The following is a 19,493-nucleotide window of genomic DNA, read 5'->3' as shown; positions in this document are numbered from 1 at the left end:
ACAGTGGAGAGATTTCACTCTTGGCACTCAAGTCATAAGAGGCTGTCCAGTGGAAAGAAAGATGTAAAATAGTGTAGAATACAAGGAATCCAAGCTACTGTGATGAAAGAGAGCAATGAGGACACATGCAGATAAAAGGAGAGCAGGAAGAAATGGAGGATGAGGACAGGAATTTTATATTCAAGGTACTAGAAATGAAAAGTCAACAAAAAAGTAAGGGGGAGTAATTTTGTCAGTGTTGTGGAAGAATTATGTCTTGCTGGAGGGTTTGCATAGATTTTTAATTCTAATGGATAAAGGCTAATTGTTATGAAATTCATTTTACATTGTTAGTATGCAGTCAATGTATCTTTCAAACACAGACTTAGTATCCTAACTGAGTACAGAGTTAGGACAGAATATTCTTCAAAACACAACTAACTTTACAGAGTGAGCCATGGTCAGTTCAACTGTTCGTGGTTCTAGTCAGTGGAAACGTGAAAGAGGCACTGTATGCTATGGTTTTGTGTCAGTTATACTTGTGCGACAGAGATAAACAGCAGATGTGCACAAACGTGTATTGTTTATCCCTAGTGAGTGACAGCAAACATTCAACATGGTGGGTTTTCTATAAAGAATGACTTTGCTGCCTTCATTTTAGCTAGTTTGCATAATTTACTACTTCCTAACAGGTTTCACTGCTGTATTGGATTTACATGGCCAGGTTATAGTAGCTGAGGGGCTTTAGAGTGGCTTATGTGGGAAGAGGTAATCAGAAAAGCTTCTGAGGCCTGATTTGCTCTTTCCCATTCACTTTATTAACATTTATAGCAACCTAAGTTTTAAAAAAAGTTTTTATAAAACATGGAATTTTTATGTTTTATATGCAACCACTTTGATGCACAGGGAGATACCTGCGTAAGGCATAGACCACTAAGTGATCAGGCCTTATACTACTCATCTTCACAGCTGTGACAAGAGGCTTGAGAATACTGCTGTGAAATTCTCTGATATTGATTTCCTGCATATGTAGGAAGTAGTAATAACAGTTCACAGGTGAAGGAAGTCTTCCATTTTTTCTGTGTGTTGACATGGGAATTTAAACACAGCTACTTATGTGACAGTATTAACTGGGCTGCTCATGAGTAATTCAGGGAAAATCTCACCAAAACTGTGTACTTTCCACATCCCAAATCAATTTCTATGCCTTTTTCATTGTTTCCTACCTAATCAAATCGATGGCTCTATTGCTGAGCTTAAAATGAAGCTGACACAAACTCCCTAAATGCTGCAGAAAGCAATGGTCCTTGCAAAAGGTCTTTGTTTTGTTGCCACACAGTTCAGCTGTGATACATCTGTTTTATTAATGGAACTAAATGTTTACACCATCATGTTCCCATATTTACCCAATGCCACTAAATGGAGGTTTCCCATTACTATTACAAAAGTACAGTATTGTACAAAGAAGGAAAGAGAAATTGTGTTCCACATATCTTGCACCAGTTACAAAAAACATACTATCTACCCATTGAGTTTTGGTTTTTATTTGAATTGTGCTGAAGCATTTTAACAGTGTTTGGTGTAAGAACACAATATAAGCCCTTAATCTTACATGCTTCGGAATCTTTTACCTAGAAATCCTTACATATGGATAATAGTTGACCGCTTTTCAAGCCTGGGAAACATGAAAGTGGTGACATGCTTCTTTTTTCAAGAAAGCCTTCTTTTTAAAGATAAGTTCATTCTTTTTTTGCCACACATACTCATAAAAAGCATTACCTTACTCTGCAATGAGTCTGCAATCAAAAAAAAAAAAAGGGCATGAATTAATTGGAGTACCATCAGAAATATTTTACAGGGATTAATGTTAATGGAGAAACAAATTATCTGTCAAATGAGGTTAATAACAGAAATCAGAAGTGGCCCCTTACAGTTGGTCAGAAACCTTGCAGTCTGCTAAAGATGAATCAAGCAACTTTTTCTATAAAATCTATAGCATTTTCAAGTGGTTTGGGGTCCTAACTCTCATTCCGACAAGGATCAAGCCCCTTGGAAGCCTAACTCCCACTGCCATGTCAGCTTTAAAAAACTTGTTTCCTCAAGGAATAAATTGTAACCTAAAGGAGTTTTCTGAAGTAGCGGGTGCCTAGTTGAACTATCATGGAAAATAATGTTATGCATAGTCCTGGTTAGCCTGTTTCAAAGTGTCTTGTTCTCAGTGTAAAGTTACTATAGGTTCATTAACACTTTAACTCAGAATTTAAGTTTATATAGTAGACTGGAAAAGAGGGTATTGGTGTTTTATTGACTCTATTATATAAAAATATAACTCCTTAATCCCTTACAATATTTAAACAGATCTGCAATTAACATGTGGCCTTTATTTGCATAAAGGCAATTCACAAAGGTGATTTGTAAAACTGCATTAAGCATCTTTTTTTTGTCTGTGTCTTGATGTGGTATTTTCTGAATTCATTGGCTGGCTGTAAATACATGTTAGAAAATCTCTGACGTATCAAAGAACTGAAATGTATGACTATCATCACTGGAAATAGGTTATTTCAACACATTTCTTACCTGAAAAGCACTGTTTTATTGACAGGTACAGCTGAAATAGCCACAGCTGTATAATATGTCTGATATCATATGTTTGTGTTGACTATTTTTGTAAGTGCAAGTGTTTGAAGGAGTCCTATTTGTTAATTCAAACATCTGGCACAGCGACAATTCTCAGATTACTTTCCAACTTGTGTGCATCTGGACAGCCTGCAGGCTACTGTGGGCTGAATTTTCACTTGCTCTAAAAAGAGCAGTAGAAGAGTAAGCCAGTTGTAATTCTTAGTTTCTAAAAATAGGAATGTAGTGTAGTGAATGGTGGTAAAGGGAGAGCACTGGACACAGTTTTCCAGTGGTGTTTTGTGCAGGTGCAAGCTGGTCCAGAAGTACAATTCCTACACCTGTTTTGATTAAGGTCTCAAGGTGATGATATAGCGAACCTTGTAAGCCAAAAATACACGCCTACTTTCAATCACTTTCTCAGGAAAATTCTTCTGACAGATTGAGCATGGGCAAAGTATTTAAATTTGCATAAAATCTTATGAAAATCTGACTTATTTAAAACTCTAGTCTCATGGAAGTAGTTATAGGAAAAAAAACACCTTAGTGACTATCCATGTACTCTTAATTTTTAATACAGACTTCATCTGAGCATTAGTAGCTATCAGCATCTCTTCATCTCAGCACTGGAGAGGAGTTGTCCTTCACAACATCATAGGCTCAAAGTCATTAGAACCAAAAGGCTGCAGGTAAGTGGCTCAAATGTTATGCTGGGAATCACTTCAAGAGTGCTGTTTGCTGCCTGCCAAGAGAAAGGTGGGGATCAATCTCCATGTCTTCTCTCTTATGCGTATTAAAAAATGCTTAAGGTTCCACACATTATCACATTTCATTAAATATCCCATTAATCTCTCCCATAATACACGAAACATGAAAAACCTAAAATAAATAGTGGCATGTCTCCCTGCCCCCCTCTGTGCTTTCTTTCAAGTAGGTGTGCCTCTGAAGTACTCCCATCTAACAACAGAAGGTGGAAATTACTCATTTAAGGAGAAGCTTGCTTTTTTTTTAACAGTTGCATAGCCAAAGGTCCCTGGTGAGAAGGTTTTCCTCATCATTTTCCAACAAAGAACAGAAAAACCTCAAAGGCAGTATTTCCAGAGGAGTACATTATTTAAAAAAAAAATAGATATTTGAGGAGCTTTATTTTATTAAATATGTGCAAGAACTCCTATGTGTCTACTTTCACATAAAGCATAGTGAAAGATTAGAAAATTAGCTCATATGTGCTGTTTACAGAGTTGGGAGGATGAAGGAGTCTTTACATTTCACAACTTCTTGTTTCTGACAAGTTCCAGGGTTCAGTGAATTATTTATGTGGCCACTTATCCTATAAAGATGGAACTGAGGGTACAGACTGAGTTCACAAATGCTACCAGAAAGCCTTCAGGTGATAAGATGAAAATGGATTGTGGTTGCTGCAGATCTGAAACCTGGACTTGAATTTGTGGCCTGCGAATGAAGGGTTGTGTGTCTTACATTTTTCATCTCTTACTTCTGATTTTTTTGCAGTTTATGAACAATTCATGAACTTCTATTTATCTTCAGCAATTGCCTTATGAATCAAGGATTTAACTGGAATAAGATAATCCAGGAAACAGTAAATTTCAATTCATTTTTATGAATCTAATATATATTCCGCATACGAGACCAGAGATGTGAATACATTAGTGATAAAAATACTAGAAAGAAATTACCTTTTTCTATAACTCTAGTTTAATTCCTAAAGACATGTAGGCAGAGATTGTGGCAGATCTGACTTTTTGCAGCTCTTGGATTTTCTGGGACTCTCTACCCGTAAAAGTGAGTCAATACACTTCTGCAGGTTTTGTTCCTTGTTATTTCCTACTTATAATGGGCTACTTCTCAGCTTGATTTTCTGTTTAATGCAATATGGATCCAGAGCTAAGTATTTTGGAAAATTTCATTATTTCCAGGGGATTTCTTTCTCTTTCTCTTGGCAAAACAATAGCTTCTCTGTTGATAAAACTGTTTTAAATGTGATGTTAGGCAAGTGGTTGTCAGCTATATTAGTCTGCACTCCAGGATTTGACAACTTCAATTTGTGGAGTAATGCTAAACCCATAGTTAGACTGAGGGATAGATGATATTGTTAAAACCCAGTAACTCAGGAACTACAAAGGCTATCTAGAAATTCCTGGGTTTCAGCATTGAGAATCAAGTAGTTTTCATGACAGTTTTTGCAAATTCTGCCTCTGAACAGGAATATTTCATTTAATACTTCAAATAAGAATTTTAAGTTTTGTACATATGTAAATGAAAGTTTCAGTCAATAAGTTCCCCAGCTGTCGGATGAAAAGTTAGAGGTTGTGATGAAAATGTTAGCACATTCTGAAGATGTCATAGGTGCCAGTTTGTTCAGACAGCTTTAGAAAGAGAAAACTTCATATTCTGCAAGTATGGAGAAATGCTTCCAAACCTGTACAAATGATTCTGTATTTAAAAGTTTATTAATTATGGCACAATCAGAAGAAGTTACGCTTGAAGAAACCATTAAAAAACGTCAGTGCTTCAATCATGCTGGATCCTGCTGTGGCAATGCAGGAATTACAGACAACATCACAGCACCAAGTATACCCTGAATGTTTCTACAATTGCATAACTACACTCTCCAGTTCAGATACTTTCCCCATGAATTATTAATTACCCAAGTGTTGAGAAGATGAGGATAGCCTCTAGTCTGTCAAGGTGTCCACATTTATGTCAAGAACTACAAAGCCTTTCTGTAGCATCTGCAGTGTTTACTTTGCTTATAAAAGAAGAGCATGCTCCTTGGGCCAAAAGCTCCGTGGCATGGTCCATGCAGGCCAGCACATAATTCCTCAGTAGCCTGGCTGTGTGTTTACATCTAAATAATCTAGTAGCTCTTTTACAAAGAAGGACAAGGTCATTGTTTTCATTTTAAAGGGAAGAAAACCATTTGAGAGCTGATGAGAAAGGAGAAGTGGCTTGTGGTTCTTGCTTGGAGGCAGGGCATGCCTCCTCCCTTGCCAGTGTTCCACACTTGAAGAAAAACTGCTTATGTTATTGATTTTGATAATTCTTTTCAACACTTCTATTGCCTAAATATAAATGGCTGAATATAAAGAAGAAAGGAAAGCACAGAACCTGATAACCAGTCCATCCACACAGGGTAACAAAAAGACAACATGCAAACCTGTAATTTTCCTACAGGAAAGGTCAGTTAAACTAGCTTGACCTTTTTTCCACATGTAAAGCAATAAGCTATCAGCCCTATGTGAACAGTCTTCACCCCAAGGCACTCTCAAAATCACTTGGAGATAAAGCACACAGGTAAAAAAATGAGTGATGAGCTGGGCATGGAGTTATTTCTTCTAGATGTTTCTTCAAGAGAAATTTTATATATGCTTTAAGTCAAAGTCAGGGGAGAGAGAAATGGTATTTCAGAATAACAAGTCCCTGGAGAAATGAAACAGATTAACATTTTATCACTGACAAGTAAGTTGGAAACTCCCTAATTTATAGATACTTTGATATATGACAAACAGTTACTGCTATTAGGGCATTAAAAATAGAAGCATTATCTTTCTACTTAAAGAATCTACTAAATAACTATACATTTTTAATTAAGTAGACATTATATCTATGTGCAAGTATAGTTACTGATATTCTTTGAGGGACTGAAAAATGAAACATAAATGTAAAAGTAACTTAAAAGTTTGCGTCAAATATCCCAGAATTATTTTCCTAAGTAGAACTATATGAACAAAAAGGTAACAATAGCAACAGAACAACACTGCCTTAATGCCACCTTCTGACAGCAAGACAAAAGCATTAAACTGTTCAGATTCCAGTATTTGATGCACAGCAAATAATTCTTGCTCTACAAAGCCCAAGCAAATGACACATTCAATCTAACCGAAACTCCAGAGCTATCATCATTGTCTTTATTCAACTCCATTCAACACATCATCCAGAAAACAGCAAGTGCTCAAGATGCTGTGAATTGTCAAGAATGAAAGAGCGCTCTTGAAGACTCTGAGGTTAAACATCACCACCACCACCAGAACAGTTTGTGCACAGAATGGGACAATGGGATGTCTTTTATTTCATGTTTTGTGTGTGAAAGCTGTTTTTTCTCCATTTCCTTAAGTTTGTGTCTTGTGTAAGGATTTCTGTTTTGCCATGAATTTCAAGAATCAAGGTGCTGTCTTTCTCCAAATCCTTCAAGGCTGCATTTCCTGATAACATCTGAAGGGTTAAATATCAACAGACTGTTACCGAAGTGTATACTAACAATAATTACTTTGAAGATGATTCATGAAGTGTTTATGGCACTGAAATTTGTAATACACCAGCAACCGGCACTAATGGATTTACTTGACTTGAAGCTTGCATATTTCACTGGGAATGGCTTCTGTGTTCACTTACCACTGATAATGAAATGAAATGAACAGCCCTTCAAATGAAGGAATACATTTGCAGCGGTTGTGGATATGTTGCAGGCATTCTTCGCTGCAAAGGTATTTTGAATTTTTAAAGCATTAAATATGTATGTACTATTTATATCATTATGTACTATTTATATCATTCTTAAAAATACATGGAATCTTTCTGTTTTGAAGACTTCAAAACTTTTATTTTCCACTTCCTCTTGGTTTTGGTTTGTTTTTTTTTTGTTCCAGCAACTGCAGCATTTACTTAGTCTGCTGTTGTCATGGGTTCAGCAGTAGCAGTCATTTTTCTCCTTCTTAGTAGCTGGTGCAGTGCTGTTTTTTTTTACTTTCAGCCTGGGAGCAGTGCTGATAACACCGATGTTTTTAGTTACTGCTCAAATGTTTAGTATGACCAAGGACTTTCTGAGTCTCATGCTCTGCCAGAGGGGAGGGGAAGCCAGAAGGAAGCAGAGACAAGACACCTGACCCAAACTGGCCAAAGAGGTATTCTATACCACAGCACGTCATGCTCAGGATGTAGAACTGGGGGCAGTTACCCGGGAGGGCTAGATTACTGCTCGGTGGGGCTGGGTATTGGTTGGTGGGTGATGAGCAGTTGTATTCTCTTCCCTTGTTATTTCTTTTATCATTATTATTATTGGTGGTAGCAGCAGTGGTTTATGTTACACCTTAGTTACTGAAGTGTTCTTATCTCAACCCGTGGGAGTTAGATTCTTTTGATTCTCCTCCCCATCCCTCCAGGAGAGGGAGGGGGGGAGGAAGGAGGGGGAGTGAGCGAGAGACTGCGTGGCTGGGCTTAAACCACGACAGCTGTTCATAACAATTATTCTGTCCAATCATTCTTCCAGTTAATCTCCCACATAGATTTGTTTTCTTTAGACCCATTTTTCGTAGATCTATTTTCTTTATTTTTTTTTTTCCTAAGAAGCAAGGAAACCTTTTTTATTTCTACTGTAGTAATCATCACTTTCCTGTTTGCCACTTATAATTGCAGGATTGAACAACAAATTAGTTCTAAAGGCAAGTCACTGGGCACTGCATCTGACAATGTTTCATTGTACGTGTGTGCCTGTTTGGTTTCAGATATTGCTCATGAGCTGTTCTCATTCTGAAAGACAGTTTAGGTAGAGTTGGGTGACTGTTAACACCAGCTCTGTTGTGAGTAACACTTCCCTAAACTAGGAGGCAGTCTGCTATAAGCTGCCTAACCCTGTGTTTCACAAGTTACATGGGAGAAAAGGACAATCGTGTTTCAAAAGTTATACAGAGAAAAAACGACAATCTTCTTGCCTCCTGGTGCTGATTAGAGGATGGGAAGCATATCGCAGACTTTCTGCTGCCAGTGATCCTCCCACATATTTCTACATACAACATTTAGTCCTGCAGCATTAACAGTTGCCTTACTGGCCCAGATTTCATTAAGAGTGTTCATAAGGAGAAGAGTATATGGTCTGGGTAGCTGAAAGAAAGGGCGCTAATTGTCTGTTTTGCAAAAATGTGTGAGAGAAGAGCCAATCAGAGTTATGAGTGCATGTCCACAATGAGTTTGAAGACCTCAATAGGCTGACAGCAGACAAAACAGATGGCCTAGATGGAAGCTGAAGGAACCTTAATCACTACAGCCTCTGAAGATCAAGATAGAACATGAAAGAAGAGGAGGAAGATGAAAATATTTCATTAAAGCTGAGGAACTTTCTGACCATTGAATAGTTTCCTTAAGTAACCCCTTCTTCAAGTATTAATTTTTAGTCCAGCAACTTAAAGTAGTTTATTGAGTTGAGTAAGTTTTGCTCATCTATGCTGATGCTTGCCTTTGTGGTGTGTTTCTCACTTCCTGCTCCCTTTGGTCTTCAGGATATGTCTGCTCCACCTTGCATACGACAAGCTCTCAGTTTTGCAATATAAGTCTCGTGCTCCAAGATATTTCATCTATTCCAGAACCCATCAGCCAGGAAAATAGCAACAGCTTTCTTTTTTTTTTTTTGCTGACCAGCTGCCTTCTTGCAGAAGGTGCAAACTCTATTGTTTTTCATGAGGATCTAGGTGTTTCCTGATTGGAATAATTGCACAACAGTTTTATTTCCAATTCAATCTGGGGAAAAAAATAAATAATGAAATAAACTCTGAAAACATTTTATTTGGAAGGGAAAATGTTTCAAAAAAAACTTGAAATAGGTTTTTATTCAGAAAATTTGTTAGAATATTTTAAGAATTAATCTCTGAATGGAATTTGATCAAAACACCATGTTTCAACAGAGCCTTTTATTACCTGCTCTTTATTTGGTTCTCTTGCTGTTGATAATTTCCTTTAAATTGGAAAATGTCTCCTTCTGAAGCCAACTTGTGCAAGTACATTACTAAACAAGTCTATTAAATTTGTCTGTTTTCTTTGTAAACATTTCCTATAGAAATTACAGTGAATTGTGTCATCATGCAGTTATGACTTTGGGGTAGAATCACCATTGGTTTTTATTGAATGCTTCAAATGTAGTGAATATTACAAATATGGATGAACAGCAAGATACCTTTCTGAAGACAGTTACTGTCTAAAAGACAGGCAGGTACATTTGGATACATCATGTTTAGGAAAGGAAATATTTTAATTCCTGGAGAACTGGAACAGGAAACAGTATTTGGATGCTGTTCTCTGCGCTGGCACTGACCCATGTAAGAATATGATGCGATTTCTGCTGGCTGCTGTTTCTCTGCCCGTAATTTATCCGTCATGTCTTGTAACCAACAGTAATTTCTTCTTATAGCCACTGACTAAACCAAAACTTTAACCTCAGCTGGGAGTCTATACATAAGAACGATGGCAAACTTTTGGGTATGGGTTTCTTTTAAGCAAGATACAACTTGTAATTCAAAGCTCTTTCATGTGAAGGGAACAAAGGGAAACTGGTTATGAAAAATAACCCAAGGGAACCTTTTTGACAGTATTTATACAAGAGGAGAATCTGTAGGTATTGAGATCCGAAAGAGAAGCTTTTCTCTAGTCATTTCATACATACTCATGTCTATAATCAAGGACAGGTGAAACTAGCAACCTGGAAATGATTTAGTTTTAGTTCTGCGAGTAGTCCTTAATACTCCATTGAGCATTCTCTACTCAACAGGAATGCTTAAATGCTTGAAGGTAACATTTTGTTGATTTCAGTTTGTGAGATTTCTGTGTTCTTTAATGCAGGATTTTGGTACAGCTCATATATTTTTGTGAGCTTCACCTCTTTATTATTTTAGCATCTTAAAATAGCTTTTAATTCTTCATTCTTGAGACTGCTAGCTGGCTAGAGAAATACTGCCAGTGCTGTACAGACAGCTGAATGAACATTGAAAGACTACAGGTCAGAGTCAAAAGAAATTGAGATGCCTAAAAATTGGAGAAGATACTAGACAGCCTGTTCTTGCTGTGTTCCACAACCCTAGCGTTGCATGGTCCCGTACAAGGGTCTTTCAGCCTCTAGGGAACAGAATCTACTGTTACTCTGAATCCATCAGTGGTAAGCGCTGTGAGCTGGGATTTGCCCTGGAGAACTTAACTGCAAAAATTTCACTGGGGACAAAGTTTGCCTCTATTGAATGAGCTTGTATACTCAAAGGGTAGAAATCTTTTACATGGAAGTTTGTCTTTCAGGTTTTTGTATTACTTCAGTCTTTATGAAAGTGCTGGTGAAGTAGGAGGTATTTGGCCATATGACAAACGTGCCAAAGAAGTCAGTGATATTTAATTGGAATGTTGAAAATTATTTTCCTATGAGGGGCCTAAATATACAAATTAAGGAAGAGCTGAAGAAATTTTGCCAGCATTATGTTTAATTTGTGCTCACCAAGCTTCTACTAATATCATTTTCTCATAGACAGATCAGTAAATACAGGTTTAGGTATCTCCTACTGCAAGGAATAACCAAAGTTACTCACTGTAAAATCCTTCTATAGTAGTTTAAAGACCATTAGCATAACATTTTGATCTCCATTTGGCATCTGTCGGACACATGAGCCTCTCATGCCAGCCTTTGTGTTGATTTAGAGTAGTGAACTGGAAAGCTGAAATAAGAAGTGAAGGAAATCCACAACATGGATTTAAAGATCCATCCAGGGATCTTTATACGAACTTAATGGGGTTCAGCCTTCAGAGTGTGATGTCCATTTTGAGAGACTCTTGTAATGACTTGATAATAGATATTTTGATCTTGAAAATGAATCTTGGACTAACTTCATACCTCTCAGTAGTCTGACAGATGTAAACAAGGTGTAGCTAAAGGTTTCCAGCCTGCAGTTTAACACTGCTTATGTTTGATGAGGAGTAATAAATTCTGAGCTTGTTGTTTGAAATGACCCAGCTCCATAAAGTGGTGTGACTTGTTAAAAGTACAGTCCTGAGCAGTTGCACAGCGTTATGACACGCTGGATCTTAAAACAGCAAAAGAAATAGGCCAAGCCCCAAAACCACAAGTAGAGGCACTGGGATGCAGGGATGTGCTTTTGAGGTATGTGATGTATGTGCAGACTACACTTGAATTTCAGAGTATTTTGGCTGTATTTATTTTCTGCACAGATGAAAGAAATTATGGGGAGGTTATTCCTGTAAAGTTCTTTTAAGGATTTGTTTGTTTGTTTGTGATTTAAAGCTTGCCTCCTTGTTATCACCTGTATTATTACTGGGTTTCATTTTCTGTCTATATACTTCAAACAACTCCCTACTCCTAAACCACAGGGGGTAGCATATCTGTCTTGTCTTCAAGGTACCCGTATGTGATTGATATAAGTTTACATGCTGAAATAAATCTCTGTGGCATTAATTTATTGTAACTGACGGTTGAGCAGTGCAAAAATGTGTGATCGGTATAGATCATGCATTGAAAAGGACGAGTCAGTGTTCTGGCAGGTCTTGATGTTTGTTTTTTTCCCCAAAACTTTCTCATAAATAGCTGCTGTCAGCCTGATTTAACAGTAATTGATGCGTTCAGGGATGCTGCGCTGCTCTTCTCATTAGCGGAGCGTTAGAATTCTTGTAAGATTTGGTTTCCTTTGGGCAAGAGGAAGGGGAGGGAGCAGGCGGGGGTGCCCGAGTATCGCCGAGGGCATCGTTTTAACCAGCTATTTCCCGAGTTCCACTTCGTGTGTGTGTGTCTGTGATCGGTGACAGCACGTGCCCGCTCCTGCCCGGGTCTCTTACCGCTCCGCCGAGAACAAAAAGTTGGGATCGCGCCGCCGGTGACTCGGGGAGGTTCGGCCCCGGCGCAGCGCCCGACCGCCGCCGCCCTGAGCCACGGTGCCCCGATACCGCGCTGTGGGGCGGTTCGGGGTGTGGGGGGTGCCTCTGGGGTTGCCCGGGCGCCGCCGCGCGGCCGCCAATCGCGGGAGCGCGCGTGCCTTCCGCCTGCCGAGCCCCGCTCCCCGCCCGCTGCATCCCGCCGCCGTCCTCCTCCGCCGCCGCCGCTCCCGTGCGGGGGGTGCTGCCGCCGCCACCGCCTCCCGGGGCGCAACGCCCCCCCCCGCCGACCTCCCCCCGCCCCAGCCCGCCCCGCCGGGCTTGAAGGTCACCTCGGCCCGCCCGCCGCTCCCGAGCCACTTTCCGCTCCGGCTGGAGAGCGGCGGCGCCTCCATCCCCGAGAAGGTGCCTGTGTCCGGCTGGTGCCGGGCTCCCGCCGGCCGCAGCTGAGCCGAGCGGAAAGCCGCTCCCCCTCCCTCACCCCTTGCGAAGGCGAGGACGGCCCTCGGGGTCTCTCCGCTGCTCGCGGGCGGGCCGGGCGCCCCGCTGCCGGTTCGCGGCGAGCCCAGGGGCAGCCGGGCGGCGGGGCGCGGCATGCGGCTGTGAGGGCGGCGGTGCCTCCCGCGGGGAAGGGGCTGCGGCGGCGGCGGGGAGCCGCGTCCCCCCGGGACTCGCCTGACGGGGCCGCCCGCTCCGGACGGGAGACGCGCCGCGACCCTTCGCCTCCGCTTGCCTCTTTATGGTGAGTTTCGGCTGGGGCCTGGCGGGAGGTTCGGGGCCGCTTGGTGCGGGGCACCCGGCAGGTGCACAGCGGCAGGGGCTGCGCCCGGCCCGGCCCGGCCCCGCTCCGCCCCGCCCTGCCCTGCCCGGCCGGCAGCCGCGCCCGAAGAGCGCGGTCGCCACGGCCGGAAAGTTTCATGGCGGAGGGTTGCGCGTCCGCGGGGAGTCCGCCGACCGGGGGGTACCGGGGACCGGGCGCTGCGGTGGGAGCCGGAGGCGAGGACGCCCGGCGCCAGCTGAGGGGCTGGAGCGGCCATCCCCGTGCGGCGGGGCGGGCTGAGCGTCCTCCCGCGGAGCGGCGCGGAGAAGGGTGCTGCCGGGGGAAAACGCTGGCACGGAGGTGGCCCGCGAAAGACAAGAAGAAAAATGGCCAGTTGGGTTTCAGCTGAGTTACTGGTTAAAAGAGTGCAGGTGTTTAGCTGCTGGGGAACTACTTATCTGTAAGTCGTCAACGTTTACTTGTTTTAAAGGCGATTCATTGTGCCATTTTCTCCTGTAATTTTCTGTCAGGGAAAAAGGTGCCAGTGTTGGCTATATACGTGTTCACTATAGGTGAAACCACACTGAAACCTATAGGCAGTTCCACCTAGTGCCGTTCCTCGGCTGAGGCACGGTTTGGCAGTGCAGAGGGGCACACGTTCTGCCTTTCCAAAATCTGTGATATGGCTGTTGGATGTTGTGCTGCCAACTCAACGTGGCAGCAGATGGTGAAACAAATGTTGTCTGAAGTTTGACTCTAGAGTGATTCACAGCAGCGAAGTGTGAAAGATCTTGTTCAAATCTGCAGCTTTTGTTTATCTGCTCTCTGAATTTCAAATGTGGCAGAGTATGTTAGGTTCTGAAGGGGTTCAGTGATGACTGTTTTTTCACTTTCAATAAAATTCAGCTTATTCAAGATGATTTAGATCGTAAAATACAGCAGGCACTGACGATGGTGTCCCAGGAATGTCAAGTCCCTGCCTTCGCTTCTTACTTCAAGCTTGATGATACTTCAGAGAGGAAGGATACTGTATGTTTTATTTGTCATTGAGCAGCGTGAAAACAATTGTATGTGTGGGCTGTAAAAGTAGAAGCCAGATTTTTTCACTCTGTGGTAGAGACTGATGGTTGTGAATGTCCTACAATCTAAACTGGCATGAGTTAGTTCTCATAATCAAATAATGATTTTTTTTTTTTTAAAGACCAAATAGTTGCAGCTGCTTGAGAAAATACACAGTGGGAAGAGTGGCAGGGGTGCATGTGTGTGTGAATTTTCAATGCGTATCTCAGTAGATCATTTAGTTTTTAGAAAAGTATTTGCTATCCCATGCTCCAGTTATCAGGATTATAGTAGCAATTCAGAAGGGCTCAAACTATGGCATCTTAAATTTATTTTTATTTTCTTTTACTTAAGTGATTTTGTGTTACAGAATTTTTGGGGAACTGTTTTTATGTAGCATTTCTGATTATAGTCCAGATCTAGTACCTATCTTATTCAGGCTTTGAAGGCTTGGCTACCCAAGTTTCATTTACAATTTATTCTTCTCATGAATATACTAGACGAAGGATTTGGCATTTCCTGAGATGAAGTCTGTGTTTATAGTGTCAAGACTATATTTCTTTTTTTCTATTAGTACATAACTGGCTATCAGTGATACAGCTGACAAATGCAATGAATAAAATGCACAGTACTTTGATGACTTTTATGGTTCTTGTAATTGAAGTGCTTAGTGTCCTTGACGTGATGAGGATGCTTTTCTGGCTTTCATGAAAGGGTACCTTAAATGACAGAAATACTAGCAGGAGTCAAGTGTCGAGGAGGAGAGTGGGATTGTTAATTCCCGTATGCGTAATGTGATATATTTCCAGTACAGAATATGAGTGCACATGTACAATTACAAGGTCCAATTTCCATCACTGTGAATTATTATACTGTTGCCTACACACTCTGCACATATGTAATCCCTTACTAACCTGCAGGGCTGTTTTGCTGCAAAGGAGGGAGGATGTGATGTCCTCAGGCTATGGCTGCTAGTCCTGGCAGGTTTTGAAGCTTCTCCTCTCTTCCCAAGATGCGTACCTCCACAAAGTCCCTTTGAAGTTAAACATGGAAGAGCAGGGCTGAAGGGCACTCAGCCACTCCTGTAGTCAGTCTTTCTGCCCAGGGCAGGATCAGCTCATACCTGTGTCATCTATGATGAATGGCTGGGTACTTTTTTTGTTCCCCTTCTCTTTTTTTTTCTCCTTTTGCTTTTTTTCCCTTAATCACATTTTTTTTTAGTATATGTTCTTCATTCTTTTTAAAGAATCTTGTCTCATTCCCTACAGTCTCTCCCTCTGGTAGACCAGGTCAGTCTCTCTCCAGTATTTTGTATTGCTCTCTAGGGGACCTACAGCTTCCCTGCCAGCCCGATGTATAAGCTGGCTGTAGCAGGTTTTGCCTAGTTTTTAGGAGGGATTTAATGGAAATAGTATCCTTGGTCTCACTTTGTGCAAACGGGCAAGCTTTGTTTAAGAGATGTACAGTATTCACTTACGCTGGGCGAAGTTGAGCTAGTTGGAAACACAGGACCGATGAGACCAGTGACTGAGTTAAATAATTCAACATTTTAATTTATCACGCTGTAGTTTTAAAATGGCATTATCTGATTTGTAAATGTAATCGTAAGCATTATGTATTGTAAAGATAGAACTAGTACTGGCCACAAGAAGAAACGTTATTTTTGGTCATGGAAGGCATGGCTACATTAAGCATACAGTTGTCTGAAAGGTGTATTAGTCTGAAAAGGATGAATCTTCTGTAATTAAGATTGATTGTAATGCTACAGCTTGAGAGAAATATAGTAGCTGGAAAACGTGGGGTTTTTAAACTGTGTCTATTTTGTGCATCTGTCAGAACTCTCTCTGGGACAGGCTGGGGATGCTGTTGGTTTATGCACCTTCGTAAAAGCAGCATGTGAATAAAGCTGAGGAGTTAGGGAACAAGTGAATGATCAGGGCTTAAAGGAGTAGCCCACAGAATATGAGGTAGCCTGACTGTTTATGGTCTTGATTGTGAAGATGTCTCAATTGCCATCTGCAGCAGCCTTTCTTGATATGGTTGTGCAGAAATTGAGCTGCAATATTTCCTGAGAGCAGAAAGCTTCTGTCTCTGAGGTCCTTTACCAAGTCATTAATGAGAAGTCATTTTTTTTATTCTTGCTCTTTGTTTTTAATTCTTTGCTTAGTTGCACATTTTATGAGTAGTTCAATCCTTTTAATTAAATAATTGATTTCTTTTTTTTTTTTTTTGTGACCATAATAATTTTGCAGTGGGAATCTCCTCAAAATGTTACATTGTCTATTCTTGAATATATTATCAGTACATATTGGGTTTTATCACCTCTTCTGAATGTATGCTATTCTGATTGAACAGGAAGCTGCTTATGAAGTTCTCTATCAGTATTTATTACACTTTCCTTTCATAACTGTATTATTTTACTAAAATTTAATATGCCAGAAATACAACTTAACTGCAAATCAGATAATTTTATATGTGTCCTATAAGTTGATGCACTGAAAACTGAACGAAAATTGAAAAGAAGTTTTACCTGACATGGGAGAACACTTTTGGGGTGCTGGGTTGACCAGTGATGTTTTACAGCAGTACTAAAGCATGTGTGACTTTCTGAAGAGCACGAAGAAGTGGTTCTGTTTGATTGACACGGATTGCAGTTAGATACTGACCAGTAACAAATGCCAGAACTATGCTTCTCATACTTTGAAATACTGTTTTTTGCCAAGTAGGTGTATTTTAATGTCTGTTACTATTCTGCTCCAGATTTTGTTCTTTGCAAAGAGCCTGTCCAGAGATAAGAATCTTTACAAGTGGAGTTTTTAATAAATATTTAGAAATTCCAGGTAGTTTCTATTGGCTCTTGTCAAGGGGAAAGAAACTGTTGGGTTTTGCAAGTATGTATCTTTCAGCAATTTACAAGTTGCTTGAAGTGTCTTAACATGAGACACATACCCAAATCTAAAGCTCTGTGAGGGTTTTCTCAAAGCCAGTTAAAAAACCCAGAACATTTTGGAGTTTGAATGCAGCTCTAAAATCCTGTGTTTCCAAACAGCAAGATGTTATTGCAGCTAATGCCTTGATACGAACAAGGTAAGCACACAATTCAGGTGCTTTAGTACCGACCTATGACAGGTGCTTTAGTACCCGCCTATGCAATTTGGTGCCCTAAAATGAAGATAGCTGCCTGGAGTGGGAAGTGTGGCACAGACTGGGAGTGTCCGTCAGTGGGAGATTGACTGCAGTCACTCAGGGAGGCTTTGTAAAACTGACCGAGCAAACCCATATCCATTAAAATAATTGCCTTTTACTTCAGACAGGAAGGCATAAGGGAATGTGGTTACAACAGGTTGAGTTGAAAGTCTTGCATTGTGTTAAAGGGCAAACATGCAAAACTAACACGCTTTGAAGATGAATGGCACAACGACTGCAGGGCCAGATGCAGCTTTTTGTCACCAGCATTACAAACACTGTAAATATATATACATTTTCTCAGTTGGCAAAACACTTGGTTTCAACCCTCCAGTGTATACCCCTGGCCAAGAAAATTAAGGTTACAAAAGAAGAAGTTATTCCAAAAAAAGGAATTACAAGGATACAGTTTAGAATATGTTTCAAGCAATTGTTTTTTTTTTTTAAGCTTCTCATCTTTAAACAAACAGTAGTGAGAGCTGGAGTAAGTAAATCTCAGCTTTCTTCTGTGTTTTGTAGTTCATTGATGTTGAGTCTGTCACAGTGTTAGTTGTGACTCAGACTTTTCCTTTTGGGCATTTATTAATCACTTTTCCATTGGATTTTTTTTAGAATCTAATAAAGCATGAATACATGATAACATACTTATCTTGCTGCAGACACTCACAGGATCTTGCTCTTCTGATTGCTATTCCAAAGGTTTTCTAGCGCTTTTATTGTCTCTGAGTTCAGGCTCTGTATTAGATGTGAGCAAATATTATATGATCAGAATAATAAGAAGCTAGCCTGAAAATAAGAAGATGGAGGGTCCCTTTTTACAAGGAGTCACATGGAAAAGGCAAGGGGTCATGAGCACAGAGTTACTCCTGGGGACATTCCAACTGGGCACAAGAGGAAAATTTTTCACACTGAGAACAACTAGCCATTGGAATAATCTCCCCAGGGAAGTGGTGGATTTCCCCATTGTTGGATACTTGTAAGATTCACCTGGACAGAACACTGGGCCATCTAGTCTAGGGCATGTTTTGCCAAGAAAGGTTGGACCAGATGATCCTTGAGGTCCCTCCTAACCTGGTGTTCTGTGATTCTAGGATATGTTTTTTTTTCTTAATAAATTTGTGAAACTTAAACTTCATATAGAAAATCTTAACTGTTTTAAAGGTGTGAGTATGTGAAAATGTGGGCAGGAAATTTAGGAGAAGCTTTAAATGGGGGAATGCTACTATTTCAAACTAACGATTCTAACAGCTAAAGCAATTATAGAAGAACACCTGTGTACAGGTGGAAGAAAATACAGTCATACTGGACAGTTGTGTTAAAAACAACAGGAAAAAAGTTTTGCTGTGTGGAAGTCAACACCATCAATCAACACCCGGAGAGAAAACATTATTAGGTTTATATGAAAGAGGGTAGATTTAGATTAGACATTAGGAAGAAGTTCTATCCTGTGAGAGTGGTGAGGCACTGGCACAGGCTGCGCAGAGAAGCTGTGGCTGCCCTATCCCTGGCAGTGTTCAAGGTCAGGTTGGCCAGGGCTTGGAGACACCTGGGCCTAGTGGAAGGTGTCCCTGCTCCTTGCAGGGGGTTGGAATTTGGTGGTCTTTAATGTCCCTTCCAATCCAAACCAGTCTATGATTCTACGTACTACCCTGGTGGGAAAGGTCAATATAGTTGCAGTTGGTTTCCTTGAACCTAGGTTGCTCTGTAGTCTGATGTTTTGGTCTTTTATGGCTTTTTTATCTTTCAAATACCTGTAGTTCACACATGAGAAAATACATGCAGAAAAAAAAGTCACGTGTAATTCTGTTGTCTTACAAAAACTGACCATCTCCTGTGGAGTTTCTTATTTCGGTAACCAAATGACTCTTAGGTCTTTGAGAACCTCAAACAGATATACAGCCCTGCATCTAAACCCAAAATGTTGTGTGATTGTCTTGTTGTCTTGAAAAAAACGTATCTTTTGTATGTTTGTTCATTATATAAAGGTAGTTGTCTTCCACAAAAGTAGTTTGGCTGATGAATAGGAGTTACTTTTCCTCTGGATAGCCAGCTCCTGAGTTTCTGCTTGTAACTTTTAAATTTGTATTTTGTTAAATAGGTCATAGATGTCTGCTTTCTTTCTTTTTCTTCCCCCCGCCCCCCCCCCCCCCCCCCCCCCCCCATGTGTTGTAGAAGATTGACATTTGATAGTTCAGGAAGAGAGGAATTATACAATGTTGAGTGGCACTGATCCAGGAAAAAG

General features: G+C 40.6%; 1 protein-coding gene across 19 annotated transcripts in view; it reads left to right on the top strand.

Annotated features, from left to right (window-relative positions):
* The window catches only part of RBFOX1 (RNA binding fox-1 homolog 1), a 1,284,179-nt gene that overhangs the window by 370,596 nt on the left and 894,090 nt on the right, over positions 1 to 19,493 (top strand). For 3 of the 19 annotated variants that reach the window (XM_061473766.1, XM_061473757.1, XM_061473754.1), the window contains exon 1: positions 12,684 to 12,988. The exons of 13 other annotated variants lie outside the window; for them this stretch is intronic. In XM_061473766.1, the coding sequence (XP_061329750.1) occupies positions 12,986 to 12,988 (3 nt within the window). In that variant the 5' untranslated portion in view covers positions 12,684 to 12,985. Of the gene's footprint in view, positions 1 to 12,683; positions 12,989 to 13,331; positions 13,467 to 13,942; positions 14,036 to 19,493 lie in introns of those variants that run through there. 3 more of the 19 variants (XM_061473747.1, XM_061473752.1, XM_061473750.1) reach the window with 3 other exon arrangements.

Source organism: Pezoporus flaviventris, unplaced genomic scaffold (assembly GCF_033815535.1).
Source record: "Pezoporus flaviventris isolate CSIRO_AGI_PZ_B2104156 unplaced genomic scaffold, CSIRO_AGI_Pfla_v1 ptg000078l, whole genome shotgun sequence".
NCBI lineage: Eukaryota > Metazoa > Chordata > Aves > Psittaciformes > Psittacidae > Pezoporus > Pezoporus flaviventris.
The sequence above is the reverse complement of the archived record's forward strand: the minus strand, read 5'-3'. Positions and strand labels throughout refer to the sequence as shown.